At 42.9% G+C, this 25,221-nt stretch overlaps 3 protein-coding genes across 4 annotated transcripts; all 3 read right to left on the bottom strand.

Moving 5' to 3' along the window:
• Positions 1–404: 404 nt before the first annotated feature.
• Positions 405–8,745, bottom strand: smyd1a (SET and MYND domain containing 1a). The gene is made up of 10 exons (XM_040198553.2): positions 8,438–8,745; positions 5,075–5,251; positions 2,464–2,677; positions 2,176–2,306; positions 2,016–2,054; positions 1,597–1,792; positions 1,403–1,495; positions 1,148–1,311; positions 707–875; positions 405–593 (listed from the first exon to the last, which is right to left on the bottom strand). Exons 1-10 carry the CDS (start codon positions 8,572–8,574, stop codon positions 480–482), a joined length of 1,434 nt encoding a protein of 477 aa, XP_040054487.2. The 5' UTR covers positions 8,575–8,745; the 3' UTR covers positions 405–479.
• Positions 8,746–10,219: 1,474 nt separating this feature from the next.
• On the bottom strand, positions 10,220–13,699 carry spra (sepiapterin reductase a). Its single transcript, XM_040198554.2, has 3 exons — positions 13,219–13,699; positions 11,254–11,544; positions 10,220–11,082 (listed from the first exon to the last, which is right to left on the bottom strand). The coding sequence occupies exons 1-3, from the start codon at positions 13,538–13,540 to the stop codon at positions 10,892–10,894; spliced, it is 804 nt and encodes a 267-aa protein (XP_040054488.2). The 5' UTR covers positions 13,541–13,699; the 3' UTR covers positions 10,220–10,891.
• A 538-nt stretch (positions 13,700–14,237) lies between these two features.
• On the bottom strand, positions 14,238–25,162 carry LOC120832344 (excitatory amino acid transporter 1). 2 transcript variants are annotated; one of them, XM_040198547.2, is made up of 11 exons: positions 25,115–25,162; positions 24,787–24,895; positions 23,356–23,495; positions 23,112–23,249; positions 19,491–19,695; positions 19,366–19,408; positions 17,863–18,143; positions 17,538–17,771; positions 15,925–16,119; positions 15,695–15,829; positions 14,238–15,073 (listed from the first exon to the last, which is right to left on the bottom strand). In XM_040198547.2, the coding sequence occupies exons 3-11, from the start codon at positions 23,492–23,494 to the stop codon at positions 14,863–14,865; spliced, it is 1,581 nt and encodes a 526-aa protein (XP_040054481.1). In that variant the 5' UTR covers position 23,495; positions 24,787–24,895; positions 25,115–25,162; the 3' UTR covers positions 14,238–14,862. The 2 variants fall into 2 exon arrangements, with proteins under 2 accessions (XP_040054481.1, XP_077944437.1); XM_078088311.1 differs by lacking the exon at positions 25,115–25,162 and having other exon boundaries at positions 24,787–24,913.
• Positions 25,163–25,221: the final 59 nt, after the last annotated feature.

The raw sequence follows: 25,221 nt of genomic DNA, 5'->3' as shown, positions 1-25,221 counted from the left end.
ACCAGTTTATCGTAGCCACATTAAGTTGGTGAGAGATAGCTGAACCGGTCAAAGGCGAGGCAGCAGACTGCAGGTCTTCCCACAATGCAAATTGACCAACCGTGAGTATGTCACAGGGTTATTTTCATTTCTTTTCTCCAGCTGAGCTGCAGACGGTGTTGCCTCTTTCTGCCAAATGAGGTATCAGGTCCGCTGCTTCCTCTTTAACAGCCGCCTTCGTCTTTCTATTTCTATAGTCGGGCCAAAAGCAGAGTGGAGGATCTGCTGTCCAGTTTAGAATTGGGAAATATGAATTACAGATAACACACATGAAAAGTTTACTTAATAAATCATTTTTGGGTGGACGTGCTCACGACCTCAGTATCTCCATCTGTTTGCAGAAAGGACTCAGTCCACGGCCTGAGTGCAGGGTTTGCGTAATCATCTATTTGTATTTATTTTCATCAGTGGTGTAGATGCTTGCGGAGGAAGCCTTCAGCTTAGAAGCTGCTGATCATGGGCTGCTTCATCAGAGCAGCGTCCCTTGTGGCGTTGTACACACACTCTTTCTGCTTGAACATCTTCAGCTCCATCTCAGTCTGCATGCGCATAGACTGAAGGCACAAAAGAGCAAGACAACAATTGAATAATGCTTGAATAATTTCCATCGGTCAGTAGAAACATATCTTGGCTGTACTCCTGGAAGTAGTCTAGAGCATTAAAGTACCTCCAGGTCCCTGGTGATTGGGTGGTTGGGTCCATGTGTCACCATGAGGATGGCAACGGCCCGGCAGATGAAGCCGTGACCCACTTCTATCTGCCCTGCATGCCAGTGGGCGACACCGGCCCGCATGATGGCCAGGCCCAGCTGAGCATTATTGGGGTTGTACAGTTTCCTGCAAAAACAAATCCCGTGGAGAGCCGCCCCCAATCATGAACGCATACTACTAAAACCAACAAGTATTGTGTGTATATTAATGCTAACATTTTGCATCCCATTGGGCTCCATCGAAATGAGAAACTGTTTTTTTGATGTGCACAAGTGACACAATGATGTGTAGATTGAAAAGGTAGTTTAAAGAATTTCAATTCTAATCTGAGAAATGTAGTATTATACAAACAAATGGAACATGAGGAGTTAGAACATAGACCACAGCCTCGTACTCACATGTATCCCTCCACCATCCTGCGGGCGTAACCTGCAGCCTCAGAGAAGGACTGCAGGTACGAGAGCACCTCGCTGGCAACGCTGAGCACGCGCAGCACATACAGGTGAGTGTCGGCTAAGACGTTTTCCTGCTTCTCCAGACAATCACGGCACAGCCTCACAACCTGAGAGAGGGCCAAGGGGCCGACGGGAAGACAGTGAACCATATGAGGTGGAGGCAACGAGAGAGACAAAGAGCTGAGCAGTGCTGTCTACCTCGTGGTAGTCCTTCTCAGCGCGGAGCCTCTCGATCTTCTCCACACACTCCTTACTGAACGCGGTCGCCTCTTTAACCTTATCAGCCGAGGGCTGAGAGGGAGACACAAGGACAACAGCCAACAGGAACATTCACTATTTCCATCACCACAAACGTGACATAAAGATGTGACAGATATGATGTAATGGCAAACTTTGTTCCCCTCGCTCTCTGCAGCAGCCGTCATCAGGTCGTCCTTGACGTGCTCGCTGCACTGTTCACAGCTGCACTGGAAGTGGAAACGCTCCTGCAGCTTCTTCTGGCGCCCAGTGGACAGGTTGAGGAAGTCCACGTAGCTGACGGTCAGCTCCTCACCCTCTGAGATGTGACCCGCAGCTCGCAGCTCGATCCTGGGACGGGGGGGGGACATGAGAGGGGTCTCATCTTCTCGTCTTACACACTACTTCATGGTGACACTGGACTTTCTTGCTGCATTTTTTGAAATGTTCTTTATCTGTTTACTTATCAGCACTGATGCACATTAATTGACATCTTTGTACGTGTGTTTTTGTTTGCTACGGGTCATACTCGGTCATTTTCATTTAAGAAAGTCACATTGGCTGCAGTACATACCGCCTCTGAGAGTGTAGAGCAGAACTCACGGCTGACTGGCTGCAAATGAAAGCGTTACCGAGTCAGGATGGTTCACAGTTCCATTATTCTAGTTACTAGGATACTCTCGTAGTAGATGTTCAAATACAGAGCTGACCTGGTAGGAAGCAGTGGTACCTACTTGCCGTGGTTGAGAATGACGCTGCAGTTGGGCCAACAGTCGTGGTTGACCAGACCAAGGTTGGGGAACAGACCCACACCCACAGCCTGCAGGCCTCTCTGGTCACTCAGTGTGACTCCATTACACTTGATCTACAGAGAGAGACATGAGGGGGAGGAGAGGATGGAGGGTACGAGGGACAATGAGAGGGACAAAGTACAGTGTGTGTTTCTGACGCTGTCTTTCCTGGTGCACTTCATAAATATATAATCATGTTATACTGAGCAATAACAATCAAGTCATTGTTACGATGCCAAGGATGTGTGAGACGTCGTCGACGGAAGGCTGCTTTCTTCCGTAAGAGCAGTATTCCAGGAAGGTGTGCACATCCGCCTTGAGCTGCTTGAGGTCTCCTTCGGGTAGGTCAGCCACATGGTCCTCCAGGTGGTCCACTGACACCAGCTGACTGTCCGACACAATGCCGGTGTCCTTGTGTATACGCCACAGCGTACGAGCAGCCAGACTGGGCAAGACAAGCAGGGAAACCATTCAGAATCATGTGTCCACCACTGTGTCCTTTCCTGTGCTATACCAACTAGTCCATCATATAGTACCCCTAGACTACACTATTCTATTATATACCAACTATTCCATCATATAGTACCCTATACTACACTATTCTATTATACACCACACTATTCCATCATATAGTACCCTATACTACACTATTCTATTATATACCAACTATTCCATCATATAGTACCCCTATACTACACTATTCTATTATACACCACACTATTCCATCATATAGTACCCCTATACTACACTATTCTATTATATACCAACTATTCCATCATATAGTACCCTATACTACACTATTCTATTATATACCAACTATTCCATCATATAGTACCCCTATACTACACTATTCTATTATACACCACACTATTCCATCATATAGTACCCCTATACTACACTATTCTATTATATACCAACTATTCCATCATATAGTACCCTATACTACACTATTCTATTATATACCACACTATTCCATCATATAGTACCCTATACTACACTATTCTATTATATACCACACTATTCCATCATATAGTACCCTATACTACACTATTCTATTATATGCCACACTATTCTATCATATAGTACCCTATACTACACTATTCTATTATATACCAACTATTCCATCATATAGTACCCTATACTACACTATTCTATTATATACCAACTATTCCATCATATAGTACCCCTATACTACACTATTCTATTATATACCAACTATTCCATCATATAGTACCCCTAGACTACACTATTCTATTATATACCAACTATTCCATCATATAGTACCCTATACTACACTATTCTATTATACACCACACTATTCCATCATATAGTACCCTATACTACACTATTCTATTATATGCCACACTATTCTATCATATAGTACCCTATACTACACTATTCTATTATACACCACACTATTCTATCATATAGTACCCTATACTACACTATTCTATTATATACCACACTATTCCATCATATAGTACCCTATACTACACTATTCTATTATATACCACACTATTCTATCATATAGTACCCTATACTACACTATTCTATTATATACTACACTATACCAACTATTCCATCATATAGTACCCTATACTACACTATTCTATTATATGCCACACTATTCTATCATATAGTACCCTATACTACACTATTCTATTATATACCACACTATTATATTATATAGTACCCTATACTACACTATTCTATCATATACTACACTATACCACACTATTCTATTAGATACTACACTATACCAACTATTCTATTATATGCTACACTATTATATCATATAGTACCCTATACCACACTATTCTATTATATACTACACTATTATATCATATAGTACCCTATACTACACTATTCTATTATATGCTACACTATTATATCATATAGTACCCTATACCACACTATTCTATTATATACTACACTATACCACACTATTCTATTATATACTACACTATACCACACTATTCCATCATATAGTACCCTGTACCACACTACTCTATCATATACTACACTATACCACACTATTCTATCATATACTACACTATACCACACTATTCTATTATATACTACACTATTATATCATATAGTACCCTATACCACACTATTCTATTATATACTACACTATACCACACTATTCCATCATATACCACACTATTCTATTATATACTACACTGTACCACACTATTCTATTATATACCACACTATTCTCTTATATACTACACTATACCACACTATTCTATTATATACTACACTGTACCACACTATTCTATTATATGCTACACTATTATATCATATAGTACCCTATACCACACTATTCTATTATATGCTACACTATTATATCATATAGTACCCTATACCACACTATTCTATTATATACTACACTGTACCACACTATTCTCTTATATAATACACTATACCACACTATTCTATTATATACTACACTGTACCACACTATTCTATTATATACTACACTATACCACACTATTCTATTATATACTACACTATACCACACTATTCTATTATATACTACACTATACCACACTATTCTATTATATACTACACTATACCACACTATTCTATTATATACTACACTATACTATACCACACAAAAAAGTTCTTGTGTACCAAACGTTGGGCAAATAAATTCAATTATTTTGTCACGGCAAGCTAGCTTTGTAAATGAACACTGTATAATTTTTTAGGAATCTGAACTTTGGCTCCTATGATTTCTTTCCTTGCAGTAAGGTGGTTGATTGCTAAATACTGTGTAGGAAGTCACTTCAGTACAACTCTCTCTCCATGCAGCTTCCTTCAGGTCAGCTCTCCTTACCGAACATTCTCGCCGGGCCACTTGCCCATCTTCTTGATGGCTGCACATTCCTGCTTGTGTTCATCCCAGCATGCAGTCTGGCAAGTGCGGTCGCAGTAATGGGCAAAGTTACACTGGGCACAGCGGTGCAGTTTGGCCTGGCGCCGGAAACAGCTGTGGCACACCTGAGTGGCCAAACTGAGAGGGAGACAAAAGAGAGAACGCTAGCAGCTGAACTAAAAACACCATCTCTCACTGACGAGAGAGACCAAAGAAAACTAAGTGATGAGGCCAGTCATTTCAGAGCACCCATTCTCTAGTGTTTATCCAATATTAAATAAATACATGCTATTGTGTATAAAGTTTACATTTTAGATTTCTTAAACTTCACTAACTTTGGCTCAAAAGCCTGGAAACAAGTTTTTCCACCTAACCTTCCAAGGGTTCCGATCAAGTCTACAACATACCGTTGAATGAAAGGCACTCATAGAAATCTAATGTCGAAATGGCTACTTGTTGTTCCTATGGTTTTTAAAAGTAGGATGGGAGTCAGAGCCTTTAGTTATCAAGCTCCTCTTTTGTGGACCAGGTTCCACTTTCAGTCTGGGGGGCAGATTCGGTCAGCTCTTTTAAAGTAAAACTTAAAACGTTCCTCTTTGATTGTGCCTATAGTTAGGGCTGGCTCAGGTTAGACGGACCAGCCCTTAGTTAAGCTGCTATAGGCTTAGACTGCCCGGGGACTTCTTAGGACACACCGAGCTCCTCTCTCACGCTCTCGTTCTGCCATAATTCACGTTTTATTAATGCACATGACTAATTCAGCTTCTTTCCGGGAGTTTTTTGTGCTTTCTCCTGTTGGGGTAAAATTGTTGAGCCTGCGTGGGGTGAGGCTCTCAGGAATGTGACCTTTGATGTGAGCCGGTGACTAAAGGCAGTCCAGGGTGAGATAAGACACAGATGTAATCATACGTGCCCTGACTGACCTTTTAGATGTTGTTGATTGTCTGGGTCCATAAAGGGAGGGTCACAGGGTCACCCCTACATCATCTGGTACTTTTCCAACACTCCTCTTGAGGGGTGGGCTCTCCTGTGCTGAGGCAGCACAAACCTCCCTGAAGTGTACATAAGCTCCTGTTCTCCTCTTTAACTTGGTCAGATCATCCTGCTCCTTTTGGGGGAAGGAACATCTGTCCCTTTTCAGCTGAATTGTAGTCATTTGACTTCTGTCTGTGCTTACGACTTGTGCTGATGATTTCTGTATTCTTTATCTTTTTTCTATATTCTAGTTAGTAATAAATACTTAATCACAAAGCAAGCTCAAGATACTTTTGATTTCTCACATGGGCTAAATCCACAAATTTCCACCACATCTCCCCTATCAGGTCTCCGTAGATCGTAGTTCCTTCGGGACCCTGGTCCTGACACCTACCGTGGCCCTGCTGACGCCTGCTGCTGCCATCATCATTATTATTTTAGATATTAATCATATTACTTTACTCATAAACCAACATTACCCTCTCCTGAAGTCTCTGTGCTCTCCCTCCCCACAGGCTTCTGTGGATGGTGGTTCTATCTGATGGTGGTTCTATCTGATGGGGGTTCTATGGGATGGTGGTTCTATCGGATGGGGGTTCTATGTGATGGTGGTTCTATGTGATGGTGGTTGTATGTGATGGTGGTTCTATGTGATGGTGGTTTAATCTGATGGGGGTTCTATCTGATGGGGGTTCTATGTGATGGTGGTTCTATGTGATGGTGGTTGTATGTGATGGTGGTTCTATCGGATGGGGGTTCTATCTGATGGTGGTTGTATGTGATGGTGGTTCTATCGGATGGGGGTTCTATGTGATGGTGGTTCTATCGGATGGGGGTTCTATCTGATGGTGGTTGTATGTGATGGTGGTTCTATCGGATGGGGGTTCTATGTGATGGTGGTTCTATGTGATGGTGGTTCTATCTGATGGGGGTTCTATGTGATGGTGGTTCTATCTGATGGGGGTTCTATGTGATGGTGGTTCTATCGGATGGGGGTTCTATGGGATGGTGGTTCTATCGGATGGGGGTTGTATGTGATGGTGGTTCTATGTGATGGTGGTTCTATCTGATGGGGGTTCTATGTGATGGTGGTTCTATCTGATGGGGGTTCTATGTGATGGTGGTTCTATCGGATGGGGGTTCTATGGGATGGTGGTTCTATCGGATGGGGGTTGTATGTGATGGTGGTTCTATGTGATGGTGGTTCTATCTGATGGTGGTTCTATGTGATGGTGGTGGTCCCTGCAGTGGTCCTGCTGTGCGTCTGGTTTACTACTCACAGTTACTTGAATCATTTGTGTCATATAGTCTCATGTATTATACATAGTTCATTCTGTACACATGACATCATTGTAGTCGTCCATCAGGAGACGGATCCTCCTCTGACGTTCTCACTAAGGTTTCTTCCCTTTTTTCCCTCTTGGAAGGGTTTTTTCATTCTTTGGGGAGTTGTTCCTGTGCCGATGGAGGGTTTCGGGACAGAGGATGTCGTATGTTCTACAGACTGTAAAGCCCTCTGAGGCAATTTGTAATTTGCGATTTTGGGCTCTACAAAATAAAATTAATTGAATGGAAAAGACGCACACCAGGAGAAACATTAGAGCCTGGGCTACAAAGCCAACTAAGTTAACTTACGCTAAAAAAGAAATCTGACGTCACCTGCTCAGTGGTTGAGGTGAGAGTGTGTTAGGTAATTCTAAATTATGTTTCATGTTTATTTGTCAAAATTGCTTGGGTGACATTTTATATTTCATGAATAGATGAGAAAAATACTGTCTGATTTGAATTTTTTTCCATCTTCAATCGTTGTTACCATTTCCATCATCCAGTTAACATTTATGACATGTTAGTTACAACAACATGGGTTTTCAACACAACTAAAAGTCTCACCATAACACTGCAGATTGACTATAGTGCTAAACAAATACATGCATATGTTAAAGATTAACTCTGACTTTAAATTTATTTTAAAACACTGAAAACTGATACAGGATCTACTGCATGTAGAGGGAAAAAATATCGTCTATTCCCCCACACGACCTCCATGGAATATTTATTACTAATGTTTTAGTACCAAACCAATTTTGAAAATTACTTTCAAAGTTTGCAAATTGTCACAATCATTTTGTGGGAGAGTGAAGTAAATGAAGATCACATGACCCTGTGGCTGCTCTCTCACTGCAGGTGTCATGAGGATTCGGCCTTTAGAAATGAGGTCACCCCTTGGAGAAGCCTGACCTCCCTCCACAACACACAGTGCGTGATTAAGATGTGCAGACATGCTGAGTAGGACAAAGCCAGCCCTACCTGTCCATCTAGTGTGAGACCACAACAACAGAAGCCTCGTACCTGTCGAAGACCACAGCAGAGAAACTGGGCTCGGCGAAGACCACTTCCCCAGCGCGGAGCTCTTTGGTGGCCCTCAGGCCTCGACCTTTGTTGCCAGCGTCAAACAGTTGAGCACTCTCCATGTTGCCCACAGTCATTGTGCTGGTGAAACCAGACCCAGAGGAGGCAGACGCCCGCAGAGGGATGAGGGACTGAACACGCTGCAGCGAGTGGAGAGTACTCCCCCCCCCTCTATACTAACCCTGCTACGGCCCAAAATAAATGTGCCCCCTTCTCGAGGTTGAACCAACTCCATGAGTGGGGAGGGGGGAGGGCAGTGGAAATGAGGGGCCGGGGGTAGAGGAGGTAGTCTAGCGGTGCCCCCTTCTTTGGGTTGGTTCCTCTGGTGGTATTTTGGTTCGGGCGGCTGTGGGTGTCAGTCAGAGCCTCATGACAGGAGAAATTCAGACGCAGCCCTTTGCAATGTACCGAGGAGGCGGTCCCATCCTGACTCCTCCAGGACCCCAATAAGCCTTAAACATTCAAATTCACAAAGTCAAATTCCTTGTATGTCGAACATATTTTGGTAATAAATGTTCCTCATCCCTGATGATTGCTGATTATCAAAGGCTTCAATTGGAATTTGCAAAAAATGAAAATGAAGACAAGAAATAAAAACGTATTGCTTTTATTTAACAAACAGACTTCAGGTTGCAAAATAGATTACGGCTGAAGGAAAGCGGCTATAAATAAATAAATATATAATGAATAGTGGAAAAGACAACGTCAATTGATGGGACACCGTCACCGGACATCACAGACATGGGTTTCTTATTTGTGTCCTCTTCCTCTTTTGTGAGCAGATGTAGTGCAGCAGACGTAATATCATCCTACATACTGATATTACGTCTAGTGGAGCTTCAGCCTTTGGCTGTAGCCTATAGATCAATCTCACAGCCGACCGGGCACCAAGGTCCTTAAATATCATTTCGATGCCGACATTGAGAAATAAGAGTTTTAAATACCAGAATCCACAGCAGCTGATCACGTTGAATCAGCTGATGTTCTAGCTGGCTCACTGAGGAGCAGTGTGAACAGAGGGTTCTTGGTGTTGGTTTGATCTTGCTCTAGATATACCAGCTGAATACTCCCCGTTCCCTCAGGCGACACTGTTCTGGGCTTCCGTAGAAACAATGTTGTGAAGAATCCTCTTGCTTGTGCCGTTTACTTCAAAGTACCCTCCTCTTCCCGAGATTGCAGTGGCTGATAGCGTTGCCATAGCAACGGCATATTATTTCCCCCTTTGTAGTTGAGTCGGTCGTCCTACTCCCTCTCGGCCCCAGTGTCATAGTCGGTACTACGCTTAGTGTCACACTTGTCCCCCACCGTTGTCCCCATTCTCCCTCCTTTGTTCAATCACTCTTATTTGATTGTTTAGATAGTTGGTTTATAAGTGTGTCACAGGGATTGTTGGTTACGTATATGGTTGATCTTGAGGGTTTTTTCTGTTTTAAGAAGCATTTGTATTGTGGTGACAATCAGTAATTAACTTGAAAACTCTTTATTGGTGATTTTCAGATTTGATTTATTGTATGTTTATCATTTACACTGCTTTAAATATAAAAATCAATGAACGTGATGTCCAAGGACTGCACGCCGTGTGAGCTGGAGATGACTCTTCCCTTGAACGTTTACAAATGGTGTCCTTTACTCTAGATGTTCTACTGAGGCGTTACCTTCCACTTTGTGAGGAGGCCACGCCCGAGGAATCCTGGAATTAGGAGGCAGGCAAGTGAGACCTGGTCCAGGTAAAAAAGAAGCTTTCTTTATTTGTAAAAAAAAGGAAGGTTCCTGATACACGTCTCATTAAACAACCAAACAAAACCTAAATCATTAACTGAATCAACTCCACATAACCCCGTCTAACACGGCTCAGCTACACGGAGATTCCACCATTTTCCCCCCAGCAGTCATTTTGTCCGCCGCCTTTATAGCGCCGTCAATCAACCCGCCCCAGGTTGCACCATGTGCACAGGTGACACCCATTATGACACCCTCCCCCGTATACCTGGTCCAACCTGATGATGTCACTGCTGACATCACCCCCTGCCCAAACACTAGGCCTCACTGCCGGCCCTCCCCTCTAGCTTCCAGCACACCCGCCAATCATCCAACATACACACCAACGTGGGGACAAAGGTCAGTTGTCACACACTTCTACTCTCCTGGCTGTGCAGGGAACTAACTGGAGCTCTGGAATGTTTTGTACACCCACTTGTTGAACATCATTTGGATATACAGGTTTTCATATTGGTCCATTTCAATATAGAAGGCTACAACCTACAGAGGACTGACCGTTCATACAGAGTCTATATCTACCCACTTCAAACTGTAGTGCGGGAGGGAAATGGAAGATAAATCAGAAATAATTTGCATCTAAATCAAGGACATAATGTGTAGGCAGTCGCGCTGTGTCTACACGTCATAGACGTCGATGTGAGCTCCCGTTGTGTAGCCGTCTTCCAGGAGGAGCTTCATCAGCTTGCTACAAGACGCCTCACAGGTGAGCAGCTGGCCCTGAGCGAACATGTCTGAAAAGGACTTCCTGACGTCGGGATCGGCCGTTCTGGATCTGGCCACAGTCTGCATGGCTGTGTCCAGAGGCCCTGGTTCGAGACAGAGGACACAGACGAGTGTGGGTCAAGGCTTGAAAATGGTTTAAACGTCCCCCCGTTATTCTGTGACTGAAAGTCAGCTGATGGAATTGGAGACCAGCTCCAGCCTCAGGCTGACCAGTTGGAGCAGAACGTCACCGGCACTAACAGGTAGTCCCTCACCTGGGGCGTAGTTGAGCACCCGGACGTCCGGCTCCTCTTCGGCCAGCACCCTGAACATCATATCTCGGGCGGCCTTACCGGTGCAGTACAGCACCCAGGAGCGGAAAGGCTGCAGAGCGCACAACGAGGAGATGTTGACCACGGTGCGCAGCTGACCTGGACGCTGTGGGAAGGCCTGCAGGACGCTGGCAGTGAGGCACAGGGAGGAGCTGACGTTTACAGACAAGTAAGAGTCCACCTCCGCCTTGTCGGTGAAGCTTTTGGCATAGCGAGACACGTCCCCCAGCGACGCTGGGGAGAGGAAAGGAGGGTTTACCAGATGTGTCCCATCTTAAAAATATACCGTGTGCAGTGACACGCAAAATTGAAACATAATGATTGGAAATTTCATGATATGACCCGTGTGTGTTTGTGTGTGTGTGTGTGGCGCTTGTGCGTAACGTTTATTTGATTTGACATGTTAGCCTAAAGAACAGATCAGGTAATCTGGCTTCCATAACTCAGTGCCTCCCCTCTTGCTGACATCACCGCACGTCACTGACCGCGTGAGTGTTCTTAACAGATCGCGATAAACATCACTAAAGTAAAAAAGGGTTCCACTCAAATGCTGCTGGGGCCTCCAATGTAGGGATGCAGCGGTCTGACTTCTCCTCTCATGATAGTGGTACAAAGCATCGTATACAACAAGGTACTCAAATTAACAAATAAATACCAAGATATACATTACTGACTTGTTATCTTTTGAAATAAATCATACAACAGCAGCTCGGTATACAATGTTTTGCACATTTCCCCTTACCTCATTTCTGTCTTATTTTAATTTCATGTACATTTATGTAAATATTGTATTTTTATTTTAACTTTTGATTGGTCGGCCTTCCAGAAAAGGCAAGCATAATAATTTCAATACACAGGGGGGGGGGGGGGTGTATTTGACAATAAAAATCTTTGAATGATATATATACACTTTGTACTTTCTATGGAGCCAAATCCAGGACAAAAGTTTGGATAATTTGAAAAACAAAAGTTTTAGTCTTGAGCATGAAAAATACAACAATATATTCAAAATACAAAATGTGTAGACGAAAATGAATGAAATCAATTCTTTTTTTTTTTTTCAATCTTCACTTTCGGATCTTTTCGCGTAGTAGGCGGGGCATCAACTGAGAGGGGCGTGTAATCGTAAGTGACAGCGTGCTCAACGGCGTTACGTTACATTACAAGTCATTTAGCTGACGCTTTTATCGCTTTTAACCCATGGCTTTTCATTTTTGCCCAGGGAGCAATTAGGGGTTGGGTGTCTTGCTCAGGGGCACTTCGACAATGGAGCAACTTGGAAATATATTCACAGATGCGGTTTAATAGCTGGTCAGCGAAACCTTGTTGAAACACAAACAACGCCTCTCTGTAACCATGGTGATGTCGCGTTGCAGACGGCGCGTGCGCATCGTCTCACAGGGCAGATCTGCACAGATCAATATAATTTCGTCCAGCTCGCAGTCCGTATTCCTAAGATGATGGTTCACTGTGGTTGTAGCTGGTTGTCTACATCACTGCGGTTACAGAGAGGAGTCGTTTGTGTTTTAACAACGCGTCGCTGACGAGCTGTTGAACCGGGATGTCCGAATCTGTCTCTGCCTCATTTGTTAAGCTGTCACTCATGGTTACACGGCGCGCTCAGTTGATGCCCCGCCCCCTACGTCACATCAGGGTCAAAAGTCTGAAAGTGGAAAAACAGGTGAATAAAATGAAAAATCGGAAACTTGAAAATATAATATTTGAATCTGAAAATCTGCACGAAAAACATAACACGACGAATATCAAAAAATATTTAAGTGAAGATTGAAAAAATATATTTTATATGAGTCAAAACTATATTCAACCAGACAATACTTTCTGTCCACTTCTTTTTATCTTTAAATACATTGTTATATTTTTCAATGTTCAAGACCAAAACCTCCTTACCGGCGTTGTTGACCAGCAGCACATGGTCCATGTCCTCGGAGAAGGCCACTTTGGACGCTTTAACGATGCTCGCCAGTCCGTCCGCCTCACTCAGATCTGCTACCACACACTCGACCAGCAGCCCCGCTCGGCCTGCCTCGGACTCGGCCAGCTCGGCCTGCAGAGCCCGCAGCTCATCGACGGAACGGGCCGTCAGGACGAGAGCGGAACCCGGCTTTAACAACCGAGACATCTCTCTCGCTACGGTCCGACCAAAGCCTCTGGAGGCCCCGGTGATGATACACAGCGCCCGGCCCAGGTCAGTACGCGCAGGGGAAGACATGGTTCCGGAGGGCACGCTGCGCGTGCGTTACACCCCAACTATGTGGCGCGAGACTCGAGACGAGTGCGCGTGCAGAGGCGGCCAGCCGAGCCTTTTTATCCAGCGGCAGAGGCCCGTTCTTCTTCGTGGGTTCTACCCGCGGTAATAGAGGACCCGTGGCCCTGTCGCCCTCTCCCGGTTCCTCCTTCACCAGGGCCAAAGAGACTCATTTACACCGAATATCACTATACAATATATAGTGTGGTCATCGACAAGTCCTCAGCTTGTTGATGACCACACTACTTTCTAATCTACTGTTGTTTACAGTTTCTTCTTTTCAATTATCAAATGTTCTAAATACTCTGCTTTATAATCTCTCTCAGCTTTACTCTAACAGGGACACGTGCTACTGAACATGGATTATTGATCGATAGATATATTGTTTATTGTGCTCCCTAATTAAAGGAACATGTTTATGCTGGTACCCGTAATTTTACATTTATAATTATAATAGTAATTATATCATAATGTTATGATCGTGGAGGGTAACTTGTTTTTCTATAACAACTTGGATTCATGTTAATGCCCTAGCAGTGGCAAATAGCTTTGGTTTTATTTTTAATTTGATGACGTTAATGTTTAAGCTGAGATTTACAAGAAATATCTTTATTATTGAATCAATTGAAATGTATATTCATTATGAATAAAAGAGGCGGGAAAGGATTTTTCTGTTTATTTGATTGAAGTTATTATAAACAAAAACTGTTTTCATGTTCAGTAGTTAAATTCATTTCACACAATATTATTGAAATCAAAGGCTTTAACATCTATTAATGACCCAACAGAGTCACTTTTGTCAAATCTGTAAGTCGCACACTGTAAGGAACGAATCTGTGAACCTGATCTGTACCAAAACAAGATTCATAAAACGCTTGTAAGAACCTGTAATAACCACAATGTCAACCATCTAATGTTAGGACAATATAGACACATTTTAATTTGACTTTATATGTCCTGGTCAAAAAATGTCAGTGTCCAAATATATAATGTCTTAACATAATGTATCACTATGTGCTCCAGAAACATCTTTCACTCCCGTGTCTTAGCTTCATCCAGCACTTCTCTAAACATACTTCCAGCTCAAACTCTACACGAGGGCAATATTAGGTTAAAATATTCATTCACGTAGCCAACATACAAAATAGAAACTACCAGTCCTATTGGACCAAACGACACCAAAGAACTTCAGCGTTGTCATTTTGGATAGAAGAGATAAAGGAATGTTAACAAATCAAAAAGGTGTGAACTAACTGTACGTGCTTGTACACGGCGATGATGTTCAGTTACATGTTGGATTCACTGTGGGCACGTTTGTCATTTTCAAAATCACTATCCTGGGAGATGAGCTTGTAGGGTTTCTTCCTCTCCCTCTCCTCCAGCACCGAGTTGCCCATCTCTACGTCTTTGCTGCGCAGCTCGTGTCGGGACAGGAACTCCACGATGCCGGCGCCGATGGAATCCCCCAAGACGTTGGTCGTGGTACGAAGTCGGTCCCTGCACACCAGCCAGGAACAGAGTCAACAGATGCTAGACGTTTGTTTCTCTCTTTTCCAGTCTTCATACCACTCTGTTTAACGATTCTCACCCATTCATACTCTGATGGGAGGAGCCACCGTACACAGTGACACCTGCCCATCATGTAGTCACAGCTACGGGAGCTATTTGTCCACATCGACAGGGATGTGTCCTCGTCCACCATAACATGCATGCTGCTCTTCGGTAAATACTAAATTACAATTCTGGGTCTTCATGAGGGAACGCCTGGACACTGGTAGTAGTCATATTTTGTCCAACCCATCAAAAGGAGGGACGGGTAATTACCCCAGTTAGCCTAGTCATTTCACGGATGGGTATTCTAATTGAAATGATTAATTTGGGAAACCTAATTATGTTTCTATGTTAAAACTCATTGCAAAAATGTTCAATACAAAAGGGAAGATGTAGAACGAGACTCGGGGGGGAGAGAGAAGTGTGTCACTGGGTGGTAGTAGACACAGATCTGCTTCTGACCTTTCAGATGATTTATGTGTAAGTCAAAGTAACTTCACAGAGCGACGTGTCACGCGCTCAAAATGCATTACTGTTCACAAGTTCCTGATCCATGAAGCCACTCACAGAAACCAATCAACCGCAATGATGAGAGTGATGTCATCAGTAGGAAGTCCAACAGAGGTCAGTACAATCACCATGGTGACCAGGCCTGCCTGAGGGATGCCGGCAGCTCCGATACTGGCGGCAGTTGCTGTAATGCTGGATTGAAGAGAAGCACACGCAGACATTTTGGTTCTTCTCATTGATAACAGCATTAGCATTAGCGTTGTCTACGATCCTCCTCATTGTTTTACCTGATGGTGATGATCTGCCCAAAATTCATTTCCATGTTGTTCACCTGGGCAATGAAGAGGGCTGCCAGCGCCTCATACAGAGCGGTTCCATCCATGTTGATGGTGGCCCCCACAGGCAGCACGAAACGCGTGATTCGCTTGTCAATCTTGTTGTTCTCCTCCAGACATTTAAAGGTGACGGGGAGGGTGGCTGAGCTGAGCGAGGAAAGATTCGAAAATAGTTCAAAGAAACGGTCTCACGTGTTTGGAAATATCCTGGTTGACTTAGTTTGACTGATGCATTCAGCTTACGTTTTGCTGGATTCACTATTTTTCAGTAATTTAAATGGACTTTAGCTTGAAGCGTACTGTAAATTAGGATGAAACAGGGCATTTTCCAAAAATATTTAACAACAAATGTATTAACTCTATAGTAAAACCATTGCGACCTTTTGTGTCACTTTGGAAGGAAAAACATGTTCATGCCCCAGCTACATAGATGTTGAAATTTTACTGAAATTTTATTTTGTGAGTCCTCCATCTATGATTTTTCAAGTAATTGAATGCATCACTGCAGCAAAAAAATAAGAATAGTTTATTGTGACTAGAATTAACCTGTTTTGCACTGAATGTGCAACCTGTGCAAAACAAAAAATAGTGCAGATGTGTGTATTGGTGGCTGCAATGAGCCTGCTTTGATTCTACTTAAAAACATGGTTGCAGACTTGATACGGCCTCTTAATTCATGCTCAATGCTGAGTTTAGATCTGTATAGTTTTGTGAAAGGCAACAGCAGTGTACTTTGTACTTTTGCAAGAAGGAAGGTTCCTAATAAAATTCCAGGCTAGCCAATAAACCAAAATAAACATGTTCTCCATAAGTACGTCCTGCTGAATGGTCCTACACAGCTGGTTATCAAGGGCAAGTTAAAGTCACCATCTAGACTAAAAGCAACACACTTTAAACAGACACATGCAAAAAAAAAAGAAACTATCAAATTAGTGCCAATTGTGTAAATGTGTGAATTAACCGATTTATTATTATTTTACTGCTAGAGTGTGCTGGATCTGACTAATTACAGTTGCATATTCTGTCAAATAAATGTGTTATTCTGTCAGCTGCAACTCTGGCTTAGTTATATATCTCTTATCACATATAATGACCACGGCATTCATTAAAGTACGAAGGGTAAAGTAACAGAAGACAACTTGACTGTAAGACACGACTGAGTGACGTCACACTTTTTCTAGTCCTAATCAAGTAGTTTGGTTATTTGAACATTGAGCACCAGTTACAACATTGACCATCATGATTCTATGCAAAACGCTGCTAAATATGCAAAATATGAGCAGTACGGATGAGGTCATGTTGCTCCAGCCTCTTACGCTACCACACTGACCACATTTGTTCACGTATCATATGTAGCATCATGTGTCTTGTCTGTCACTGGAAAGTGACGTTATTGTGTGTCAATGAAAACAAAGAGCTGTGTTACAGACGCAGAGCCCTCACAATTCTAACTGCAACAGGTTTTGACGATAGGACAGAACCTTTTAGCAGATACAGCAGGTTTTGTGTTTATGGAATAGTTGGGATTCATCGTCATTCACCTCATAGTGTCGGAGACGACTCACCTGGAGGAGGTGCCCAAGGCTGTTACCAAGGCTTGCAGGAGACCAGCGATGAATATGAAGGGGTTTTGCCGAGTGATAACAAAATAGAGAGTGGGAAGAACAAGGACTCCGTGTATGAGTAAGCCGATGATCACCGTGATGGTATACATGCCCAGCTGGCCGCCCATCTGTGTTAGATCGTCCATCTCTACAATCTTTCCTGCAATCAGGAACAGGATACCGATAGGAGCATACCTGAGAGGAGGAGAACAACAGCGAGTTATTGAGAACAAGTGAGACATCAATATTTGTTCAACATCTCTTCCCCTGAAAGCAAAGATCTCACCACATGATGATGGCAACCAGGCGCATGATAGCTTCATTGAGGCTGTCGAAGAAATCCCTCAGGATCTGGCCCTGCTCCTTCATGCTGCCAATTATCAGACCAAAGCACATGGAGAAGACCACCAGCCCGAGAGCATTGACCCCGTTCACTTGACCCGGCACTGGGATCACGTCCTCCCGGGTGATCTCCATGACTTCCTGGGTGCCATTGGTCGAGTTGAAGACGGTGTCATTTACTGTAACAGTCACATGGACTGTTCTTTTTCCGTATTTGGTTTTGAACTGTAGAATGAGGGAATAAAAAGGCGTTATAGTCACTTGTGGAGTTTGAGCCCCGCACTAACTAACATCTAGAATAAGATATATGTTGACTTGAATTATGATTTCATGTCCGACATGCTCACCAAGCCTTTCAATATCTCCTTGACTATGCACTATGAGATCAAAAACGTGCTGTGACAAACTGGTCTACGAACAGATTATTCAAAACCGTTTTCAAAATCGTTGCTCCAGTTATTCATGTTACCCTTGAGAACTGGTCTGTTGGGAAATACTGCTTATTGTGCTATTATCATTATGCAATATACTGTTTCATATCCTGTTTTAGTTGTGTTAAAACAGGAAACGGCCTTGCAGACTCAGCTATATTTTTTCCACTAAACTGCCTTATGTTATGTTAGGGTTCAAGTGCACACTTGGTGATAGAAATTATAGTACTAGTAGAGATGTTTAGTCTGGAATTGTAGTTGGTGTGAGTGTACTAGTTATAAGATGAAGACAAACTATGCATGCTATGTCATATTCACTCATTGAGGCATAAAGTCATATGTATCTACATTGAATGTGTTGGAATGTGAGGGACAGATGAGACAAAGAAGGTCTCAGGTTACAGAAGCGGCTTCACACTTCGATGTGAGGGGGACAATCAAGGAGGAGACACTTTGAAGGAGAAGCCAATGACATTCAAATACACCCAAGAAGACACACATCAGGAGGACCAGCGTGGGCAAAGGACTGTTAGAATTCTCCTGCAGCCGCCTTGATAAGTCACTTTAGACTTGCGCAGATAATTCTCTATTTCGCGAAATATTTCACTGCATTGTATTTCACTTTGTAACTGTGTTCCTTATCACTTTGTTTAGTTATTAAATACCTTTTGATTTTTAAATTTGAGCAAGCTGACTCTTTTGCTTCCTGATAAAGAAACACCTTCATGCGCCTTATGTACCCGTTCACGTATAATGTTATGATCAAAATCAATAACATTTTTCATAGATCAATGTAGATTCATCGTTAATGCCCTGACAGTGGAAAATCTCTCTGGTTTTATATTTGATTTGATTACATTTCTAAATTCTTTTTCTCAAATTCTCATTTTACTAGTAAGTTTACAGGAAATGTTTTTACTGCTACTATGTACAACTGAAATTTTGAAAAGCGCCTTTAGTGTTTGCACAAGTAAAACTGCGCAATACACGACTGACAATATCCACGTAAAGCTCACCTGCTGTGTGCAGGCTTGGACCAAGTTTGGTGGAAACATATTTCTGAAATGAGAAATCAGCCAGTGAGTAAGACATGGTGTGGGCCAGCTCCATTCAAACTTCAAAATTCATGTGTGCACGTTACCTGATCAGGTCTAAGAAGGCATCAGCAGGACTGATTTGTTCTATCTTTTGCTGCTTTCCAAACTCATCTTTGGATCCTTTTCCTGGGTGGATGATGAGGACGACTATGATACCAATGAAGACTGCGATTATGGTTGTGGTCATGTAGTAAATCACGGCTCTCATGCCCATCTTTCCTGAGGCTTTGCTGTCTAAAGCTGCCATTCCTAAAGGACAGAGGGTGGAAATACAGTCACTATCAGAGTATTAACACATGTAATATAGTATTTGCAAACCACTGGCCGGTCAGCACCAGTTATGGAGGTGACATTTCTCTGTCCAATTTGTTTGTTTTGATTAACTATGAAAGAATTATATAACAGCGGGTCAGGCTGATGGTATCAACCAAGTACCAGCATCTAAAGGATGCCTTGTATGTTTGACATATTTTGGCAATAAATGTTTCCTGATCCTGATCTCAAAAGAAAAGCAATAACAGTTGTTGTTAGTTTCCCCGGTTCTGACAGAAAAGATAACGTAGCAACATGTGTGCCGTGGCTGCTGCGCTCTACAAAATGTCACCGTAAATTAATGGTAACTTACTGGCAGCAAGGATGCCAGGAATTTACCGTTATTTTACTGTATAATACTGTAAATGGTTTTTACACTATGTTACCGTAAAATGGATTACAGTAAATTGGCGTGAACTTTACAGTCAATTAACGGTAAAATACTGGCAGCGGATGCCAGTAATTTGCTGTTTTTTATGGTACACTGCCGTAGAATACAGTATGTTACCGTATAATGCATTACTGTATGTTGCCGTAAACTTGAACCAATTTTACTGTGAATCAACTGCAATTTACTGACAATCCACGCTAGTAACTGTGGAGTCTCAACCTCAGCGTGGCGGCAGGAGGCCGCAAGGGGGCGCCGAAGAACTAGGTATGAGGTGTAAGGTATTGCAAGTACGCTTCTCTGCTGAACCCTTTGTTTCTCTGCCCCTGAATTCCCGTAGAACCAGTGAGCTTCCGTGTATCGACCTTCCGCCTTCTCTCCTCTACGAACGTGCCCACTCCCTGGATCAGAACCGTCTCTTGCCATCCCGTGTCTCCGAACCACTGCCTGTCCCCGGATTCCCCGTACTGCCTTATCCCTTGAGACCACAGTTGCCTGTCGTCCCAAATAAACATTGAGAGCTCTGCTCTTGGGTCTGAGTCCATTCGTTACAGTAACTTACTGTTTTATTTACAGTGCTTTACCTCAATATACGGTATGTTGCCGTATATTGGATTACAGTTTGTTACCATACGATTACTGTTTTTGTGTTATAAATACCAGACTGTTACCGTTTACTTATAACTGTATACTTTTGCATTTCATTCCCCACAAGATAAAGAAAGACAACCAAACTCATTTCGGTCATAGTGGTTGGAGTTTTTTAGATGCCTTTAAGACAAAAATGTTTGGCATTTGTAACCAAGAACAAAACATAAAATATGCTGCATGTATACAATAATAAAAAAATGAATCATAAAATCATTAGGAACAAGGTAAACAAACTGCAACAATACGCTATGGAACACTTTCAATTGACCGCAGCAAACGGCTGGCGTCCTTAATCCAGAGCCTCTGTAAAACAAACCAAAATAAAATATTTAGAAACACTGTCATTGGTAAAGTATTAAAATTTCAAAGATGAGGAAGAGAATGTTAATCATGCCAGGCAAATAACACTTACCAACGTTACTTGGAGAGACGAGGGAATGAGAAACTCCTCCCATGTTGAACTGACAGGTGTTCTGGATGAACTGAGATTACGCCTGACGTCACGTTCAGGAGCAGTCGGTCACGATTGACACGCAAATGACTTTTAGGCAATGAACACTTTGAATAATACAAATATTTATCATCTTCATTCTGATTAGATTAATTTCATACATTCTGGCTACTGAAATGATAGCGAAGGCGGCGCATGGGATAGGGAGGGTGTGCTGAGCAGCGCAAGGTTGGTGGTTTGAATCCTGGCTGCTCCCTGTGCCAAGTCAAAGTGTCCCTGAGCAAGACGCCTAACTCCCAAATTCTCCACATAAACGATGTCAAACCATGGGCGTTTTGGATAAAAGTGACAGCTGCATGTATAGTAATGTCCTGTAAGTCAAAGGCATCATTGTATCTCATGAGATACTATCTCATTATGATGACTTACAGGACCTGTTTTTCAGTGGCTGACGTGGGCTTCCATGCATTAACCTACAACAGATGCAGATGGATTGTGATTCACTGCACTTGTATGTGTATTTCCACCACTTCATAAAATATATGTAACATGCAGTTGAATTACGGTAGTGTGGTATTATCGTAAATTGACAGCTTTAACTGTTTATTCACGACATTGGCCGTTAATTTACAAGCAAGGGATGGAAATGTAACTGTATGTTACAGTTATTATGACATACTGTAAGATACCGTTAGATTTGTTACAGTGTGGTGTGCTGCTTCTAGCTGTTTCAGCACACTGACACAGTTGAAAGGAGAAACTCTGCATGAAATCTTGAAGAAGGGAATATCATTGTGGCGCTCGGGCCCGGCTGTGATGTGGCGTAACACGATGAGCCACTAGGAGTGCAGATTACTCCCTGGGTGTATAGTGTATTCCCCGAGCCGATCAGAGAACAAACTGTCCATCAGCAGGGACCCTGTGAGGCCTCTGACATTGGCCTGTTTAGTTTAAACACTCCATCCAGGTCACGGGACGGAAATGAACCAAAATCCCAGGAGATCAATGAAGCTGAATTACTGTGAGCTGGACCCAAATATTAAGCAAATATTAAGAACCCAACTCAAGTTCAGTCGACAAAGTCAGTTTTGAATTGCTTGAGGACCACACAGCACGTCTTCTCCCCTTGTACAACTCTGAATCCCACCTCACACCTCTGATTCTATTGTTAAAGGAATTCTGGGCTGAAGGCTAAATGACCAACTAGGGCTTTAATGAGTGGCCTGTTGTCACTGAAGCATCTTCTGTACTTGATTTGGACCAAGTGTTCTCTGTCAGTGAATCGATGGGAGTCTGGCCTCCTCATATTACACCTATCTGAGATGATGTTATCAAGGTTGTACAGTGGAGTCACAGAGCTGCACACACAATTATCGGGTTGTCATGATTCAATTATTATCTCATTTCTACAGTTGCATCCCCTTTGTCAAGGAATGTCATATCTCCTCGCTCAGTTTGTACAATATGTACCAACTTGTATAACCGGTTCTGTTAGGATTTCAAAAAGGAGCAACTTTATGTAAGTATGTTTAAGTACAAGCTGATATTATCCATTAAGCCTCTGTGTCATGTGTTCCATCACATGGAGTTTACCTTGTCCTTTTCTGCTTTTAGATATTTGCCACAAAACCTCATATAGACAGCCAAACCAAAAGATCAGACCTCAACCGTCTTTGCTTTTTCACATCTAACTCACCATTTAACAGCTGAGGTGCAGGTTTAATTGACTGACATGGTGCTGAAGTGACAACTGATCAATCACATAAACAAGACCTCTGACCTCTGAGCAGAAACCGATTTAAACCGGCGAATACAAAACAACGTAAGTGTTCACAGGTCCCGTGTTAACTGGCCGATGCCTACCTGTTATCAGACTGGATACCAATAAGGGGAGAACGAGCATCTGAAGCATTCTCATCAACAGCTCTCCAGGGAAGGAGAAGTACTTCACCTCCCGATAGGTCATCTTATATGGCCGCAGCAGGAATCCCAGAACAATACCTGCAGAGTGAGTGACAGCATTATGTTCTGGATCTTCCTGTGGAGGGTTGCCAATGCAAAGGAGATGCAGACTGAATGGACATTTAGCTTGCAGACGCATACCCACCTACAATGACCGCTCCAACAGTAAAGAGCACAAAGGCATTCTTCTTTAGGAACGCCTGGACGTCCTCTTTAGAGATCTCCTCCACTTTCCTCTTTGCCTTCATTGTACGTATGTGAACACCTTCCCGGAGTCGCTGCATCCTGCAGTGGACAACATGTGCATTAGCGCCAGCGGGCGTCTGCGTGAAAAGGCACTGAGCAGACGTGGCTACCGTGTTGGTCAAGGACATTTGGGGTTTGGATAAGTTTGTTTGAACACAATGCTTGTACTTCCGTTTGTCTTTCACTGTGTTCACTGGGCTGCATTCAAGTTGCCACTTTTTAACGTGACTAGTATTCCTGCGGCTGCTTTTTGGAGTAGTTTGTCAGAGGTCTTTGCGTGAGACAATTGGACAGGACCAGCGGAACAACACGGAGGTATTATTGATATGTTGGTGAGCACAATGCAGACCTTGGTTGTCCAACACTGATCATTAACACAAAACACGTCTGGTTTTTCGTTAAGGCCTGAAACGCATGAGTCTGACTTGTTGACTGCACTAGTTGTCCCACTCCCAGCAGACGTGACCCTGTGGGTTTGTGTGTGAGTGTGTGAGACACCTCAGCCTTCACAGACCAGCTGCTCCTGTGTCTGTGCAAAATAAGAACTGAACACAAACCAACTGGCCATGATATTGATTATTATATTTTGTTTAAGTTTATAATAAAGGACAAAGGTGAGACAGTCAGTCCTCGATGTTAATTACGTTAGTTCTATTGTTGCCCAACAGAAAACACAAGGAGGGAATTATGTAACTTTGGTGCTCAGGGTGCTGAAGCGTCCTGCAGGCAAACGCTGGATGAGGCAACATGATCTAAACTAAGAGATCATTTCACTTAGAAGTAAGTATCTGATATTAAAATCAAGGGAACTCTGCAGAAGTACAGAAATCAGCGTCATGCTACTCTGTGCGTATTGTAGGGCAAAGAAGAAAAGGGATCTCAGGAGCATTATGAACGTGAAGTGGAATTCTAGTCCAATGACTCTTAGACGAGCACAGAATTTATTTCAATAAGTAGAACATTTCTAACATTAAAAAGACAATACGTTTAGGACTTTATACATTTACTGGAGGCGTCACTGTCATTCCTTTGCAAATGATTCCTTCTGCTACAAATTCTCTACTTAAAGAGTAAATTGAACTCAATATCTTCTCTCTTGCGTCCAATGGTTTCTAGTCAGGTTGTCTCTTTTGAATAGATTCTCATTTGTCAGCTCTATGAATAAAATGCCATTCGCTTTTATCCCATTGGGGCAGAGGTAAATATCTGAACTAAAACGTTCCAAATAAAATAAAATGTCCATCTTCTATTGCAGTGACCACCTTAGCTTTCAGCTGCAATTAAAAAGAACAGCATCCAATACAAGTGTGGGCAGACGAGTGTCACGTACCTGGTCAGACCTGGTGGTTCTTCGGTTGTCAGAGAGCTCCAGCGTTGGCGCTGTGAGGCGGCGACTGGAGATGGACCTCTAACATGAAGCACTTGGAGCGTGTGGGAACCTTTGTAATTGGAAAACAAGGGAGGGGAGACATCCAGAAAGAGAGACAAGGGAGAGGGGGGGGGGACAAATTAGAAGTGCTCCTCCCATAATAACACTGTTAGCCCTGTGACACAGTTTCAGGTGAAACCCAGATTGGTGGAAAACTTTGTTGAGAGTTATAAAAATTGTCCCAGTATTATTCTGGAATGATCCATCTAAAGCTAGAAATCTTCCTCACCTTCCTTCCTCTCATCCCCTCCTCTTCACATTGGTCTCTTCTTGCAACGGAGGCTGTGTATCAAAGACAAACACGCTAATTGTACTTGGCGAAATCAAACAATAACC

Source organism: Gasterosteus aculeatus, chromosome 14 (assembly GCF_964276395.1).
Source record: "Gasterosteus aculeatus chromosome 14, fGasAcu3.hap1.1, whole genome shotgun sequence".
In the NCBI taxonomy this organism is placed as follows: Eukaryota; Metazoa; Chordata; class Actinopteri; order Perciformes; family Gasterosteidae; genus Gasterosteus; species Gasterosteus aculeatus.
The sequence above is the reverse complement of the archived record's forward strand: the minus strand, read 5'-3'. Positions and strand labels throughout refer to the sequence as shown.